Source organism: Miscanthus floridulus, chromosome 19 (assembly GCF_019320115.1).
Source record: "Miscanthus floridulus cultivar M001 chromosome 19, ASM1932011v1, whole genome shotgun sequence".
NCBI classification, from domain to species: Eukaryota; Viridiplantae; Streptophyta; class Magnoliopsida; order Poales; family Poaceae; genus Miscanthus; species Miscanthus floridulus.
In genome coordinates, this window is record NC_089598.1 from 2,223,830 (window position 1) to 2,228,629 (window position 4,800).

General features: G+C 47.1%; 1 protein-coding gene across 1 annotated transcript; it reads right to left on the minus strand.

Annotated features, from left to right (window-relative positions):
- Positions 1–1,454: 1,454 nt before the first annotated feature.
- On the minus strand, positions 1,455–4,591 carry LOC136528454 (single-stranded DNA-binding protein WHY1, chloroplastic). Its single transcript, XM_066521412.1, has 6 exons — positions 4,136–4,591; positions 3,952–4,044; positions 3,413–3,507; positions 2,693–2,766; positions 2,517–2,605; positions 1,455–2,067 (listed from the first exon to the last, which is right to left on the minus strand). The coding sequence occupies exons 1-6, from the start codon at positions 4,481–4,483 to the stop codon at positions 1,954–1,956; spliced, it is 813 nt and encodes a 270-aa protein (XP_066377509.1). The 5' UTR covers positions 4,484–4,591; the 3' UTR covers positions 1,455–1,953.
- Between the last annotated feature and the right edge of the window lie 209 nt (positions 4,592–4,800).

A 4,800-nucleotide genomic window follows, 5' to 3' on the forward strand; every position in this document is an offset into this window, starting at 1 on the left:
ACACAGTAAAAAAAATCGTGTGTTTACACTTGTCCACACATTTCGGAGAAGAATGCTGACTATCGTGTTCCAATTAACTCGTCTGTACGACCTGTCATACTCATCTTCATTTCACTGTAAAGATAATGTCTCTATTTCTGAAGATTCTAATTGCTGGTGCATCGTTGTTGTATCGGTAGTGATGTAAATGATGAACACAACCAATCAAATCACAAGATCCCACATCTAGTTGAAGAAAATCACAATTCATCCGTATGGTGAACTGATTTCAAATCCCACTAAACAAAAATACAAAATTACAAACGCATAACCTGCAGAAACACGGAAAACCTAGGAGGGCAAAAGAGAAGAGTATAACAAGCTTTATGTACCTCAGCAAATTTGCAAAAAAAAAAGGGAAAAGATTTTCCTAGCTGAGTACATTATGGACCCTCCTCCAGACGATTTCTTTGAATGTTGGCCAACCCGAGATAAAAATTTTAGCACACTTAGCTGTCCTCACAAGTCACAAAGAAAGGATGTCAATGGTATTGTCATTTTCATGTCCTCCCTCGGGATTACTTTCGTCCAGGGTTAGTTTTTCTCAACCGCTCAACTTGTCCCAAAAACCAAGGAAAGCAGAGTGGAAAGAATAAGGTTGCAAGTTGTGTTACCGAAGTCAGAGAGAGGTACACTCACCAGGATAGGACGATTTGGTTTCACTGTCTGTGACGGGATCCATAGGTGAATTCTGAGGAGTGCAGATGACAACATTATTTCTGAATTCACAAATGGCAACAGAGTTCGCAGCCTAGCCTAAGGGATGTGACTTGTGAGTGTGGCACTACTGGAGTCTGTAAGCCCTACCCCTCGCTCAAACTGGTGCTACTCATCACAGCAGAGCGGCCAAAGCGGCTGAATTTCAATGTCTGCCCAAGATGAGGCCACGACACACACGGCGGCATCATGGCCTCGCCTCGTGGTAACACGCCGCCTCCGTTGTCCGTTCTCAAGAGCGGAGCGCGAGGCTATGGACACTTGTTCATTTATTAAGGGAGCTCAAAACCTGAATGATCAAACAGAAAAACGCCAGAAGGAAAGGAATTCTAGCAGGGACAGAGGTTGAAAACGGAAGTCCACTGCACTGACGGGGGAAGAAGACGATGAGGCTGAGTGGCTGACCTGACCAGATGTCCTTTGCCGCCGGCGCTGTGCGATGCGATGCGCGCGGGCGCCAGAGCAGAGGACGTGTGCTCTGCTGGGTTTGCCGGCGAAAGGAGGGAGGTGGTGGTGCACCTTTGCACTTTGCAGGAGGCCAGGAGCCTCTAGCAGCTTCTCGTCCCACCGGCCGCCGCGTTAAGAGGACCGTGGGCCGTGCCGTTTTGCCATTGCCATTGCCAAATTTGAGGCCCCCGCACGCACCGAAGCTGCCCGAGCTTTCATCAAACAGCGAATGCAGGAGAGAAAGCCACATGTAATCTCATGTATGCAAGTATTCCGTGAACAGTTTGGCAAACGCACACCACAGTTCCAGTTCCACCAGGCAGACATTCATCAGGGGGTTAACGAAGAGTCGCAGACTACATGTAATCTCATGTATGCAAGTATTTCGTGAACAAAGGCCTGCCCAAAGCATTTGTCAGTTGCGCCCTACTAACCGTAGAATCAAGGAGCAGATTCACAGGAGGCGTTCGCAACCTACACAAACCGCCGCTGCCTCCTTCCGTGTCAGAATTGAGATTTGTTGCCCAAAACATGGCCCCCACGCCCCGTGAAACTCTAGACAGCTGACAAATTCTGGATAGAATGTAGTGCTACCTGCCTGCTTAACTACAGAGGAAACGAAAGGAGTAAAACCCAAAAGGGGCATCCATCAACTAACCACACCTGAGATCACCCCGCCAAACAATACCAACAAGTCCATCCCTTAGGTGTGAGTTGTAGCCATTTTGCTGTAGTTCACCAACAAGTCCATCACCTTCGCCATTCGTACTCAGATGTGGACTGAGGCCTGCTGTATGACCGTGACTCCTCAGGTTTGATTGAACTTGTGAATGTGCTCCAGCCCATGAGGTGTGGTATGATGTACTGCAAAGGTGATAGATAATAAGGTATTATTTTCTTGAATGGATGCGAATGTTGCATGCTATTTATCTAAAAGATGAAAGGGTAAATGTTTGCCCAACTGTTTTTATTAAATATGACTATGCTGAAAAGGAATGGCTTCATTGTTTAATGTTTCAGAAATAACCTATGCTTTAGAAATTCAACATTCACATAAGGGCGGGATGGCTATGTTAACCAAAAATAAGTGGAATGAATAAGAGAGTATTGGAATAAAGATTGATGACATAAATCATGTAACATGTTAATATTTGCAGGGCAATGTAAGTAGAAGTGTAGAACCGAGAGTCAAGCGCAAAGTAATCATCCAACTAGAACTCATGTAGTCTGTTCAAACTATAACAACAAAAACAGGGTAGTTGCAAAGAAGAACCTGTAGAAAGATTGATGATAAGACAGGACATGCTACTTACATTGAAAGTTGATACAATGACAGCAAACTCTCCCTTGGTTATAGGGATGTAAATGCTCTCATCAACGTTGATAAGTCGGTTCTGGACACCTAGCAGCAAGAAATGATTACCAGGATCAATCTGTGAGCATAAATCGATGAAACCAAAATCTGAACAATGAGTTGGTAACTACATACTGAGGTTGAAAAAGCGACCATTGCCATCTGGTGTTGGCTCAACCTTTAGAACCTTACGCACTTTACCTTCTTCACTGTTTATATCAAAAGATGAAATGACAATGTGGTTAATAATTTCTTGATGCACAGTACCAAGGTTGAATGTGCATGAAGCAATAAATAATGGAAGAAAAATATAAAACACAATGTTTAAGGATGTAAAAATGCTTATAAAGTCTAGATATATGATGCTATAGACAATGTGACTGAGGATTATGGAACCCTCACTGAGCAATCTTGATTAGAGATGTTGGATGGATGAAATCAAGATTACATTAGCTAACAGGATTTTGTGTGTTGAAATAAAAATACAGTTGAAACAAATCCCCTCTGTCGCTAACTGTAACAAAAGGAAGGGCAAGAATGCCTTCCCCAGTTGCCATTCCTTTTAAAACTTAAGATGAAGCAAATAGAGTTGATAAGCAACAATGACAAGTCCTTAAACCAGATTGGCACAAACAGTATGAAAGAAGCTTGATGACGATATAATTGCATTCTTACACAACTGGACAGGCAACAAAAGAAAATAATATATGCTGCAACTGACTAGGAGAATAATAAGCTGCATAACATGATCATGTACGTTTGTGGCATCTTTTCTGGAAACCTCAGAGCTAAACAACAATAGGGGGAGACTCACTAGGAGAACTCAGGTAATCAGATACATTAAATGATACCAACCTCCGGCCCTTGAAAGGGTCATGAAAGAACTCGCATGAATCTGTTGGACCAAGAGTAAGCAGGGTTCCTATCTCCCACACAGATAATGAGAACACCTGCATAGCATAGCATTGAATTACATCAAACAAGTTAGTGTAAGAACATTAGATGGATACAAAGAACCAGCAGGCTAATCGCAAAATTGACAAAAACATATAGCAGGCAAACTATAGGAAGCAGGAAAGGTCACATAGGATCCGAATGAATAGAACCCATGGGCCATAATACATGCCATTGCTTCCATGGTCTGAGTGACGAAGCAGTAACTATCCTTCCTGGTTCAGCTTACAAAGAAGCAACAATGCAGCCAGTTGAAAACTGAGCGTCTAAATTGCTATAACATTTATTTTCAGCAAAAGAAAAGCAAGCTGAATTTCTAGCTACGCTACAAATATCGGCTCTTCTCTTCCCATACCCGATGAACTGGATCAAATTGGTGAGCCGGGTATCAAAAAAAAAAAGATAAGTTGAAACCAAAACCTGAGGTAATTGGAGCATACCTGCTTGCGCGTCCAGTCGTACTGTCGTGTGGCCACGGCGGGCGCGAACTGCAGCAGCACGAAGCCCTCCTTAGCCACCTTGTACGCCCCAGACTACAATAACTCGCACACGCAGCATCCGTTAGCGCAATACGCGTAGGGAACAATGACGGAAACAACGGGCCCCCCATCCTCCTCTACCTACATCGAGCGGCACGAACTGCGGCGGCCTGGGGTCGAATGAGAGTGCGGCCTTGCCCTTGTAGATGCTGTAGCTGGTGAAGACCCTCCCGTCCTGCGCGCCGTTGGGGGCGCGCCCGTACCCGCCGTCCCCGCGCGGCGGCGGCGGGGCCCGGGGGTCGAAGTAGTCGGAGTGGCGCGGGGACGCGACGGGGCACGCGGGGAGCGCGGCGGCGGACTTCCTGGAGGAGGCAACGGGCGGGGCTAGTAGGGTCAGGGCGTGCGGGGACCTGGGGTGGTGGTGTACGGGCAGGAGCGCAGTCGGCGGTGGCGGCGAGGCGAGCGAGAGGAAGAGCGGCGCCGGCGGTGGCATTGCGCCGAACGGGCTGGGGGCGAGAAGACACGCGGCTCAGACCGTCAGACGGGTGGGCGGTGCCAAGGGGTTTATCCTGTGCTGGCTCTGTGCTCTGAGGATGGACCGGTCGGGGCCGCCAGGCTCACGACGAAGACCCGGGCCGTTAAGTTATCGGCTTTGGGCCTATGCTGACATGGGCCTACCTCACTGTGAGCAAAGCGGGCAGCCCTCCAGCCCGTGAGAGCATGGACCCACATCCACAGACCCACTTGACAGCGAGAGTCGTCGATGCCACCGCTCTAGCGCCATTATTTGGGCCTGTCTATCTAATCCGT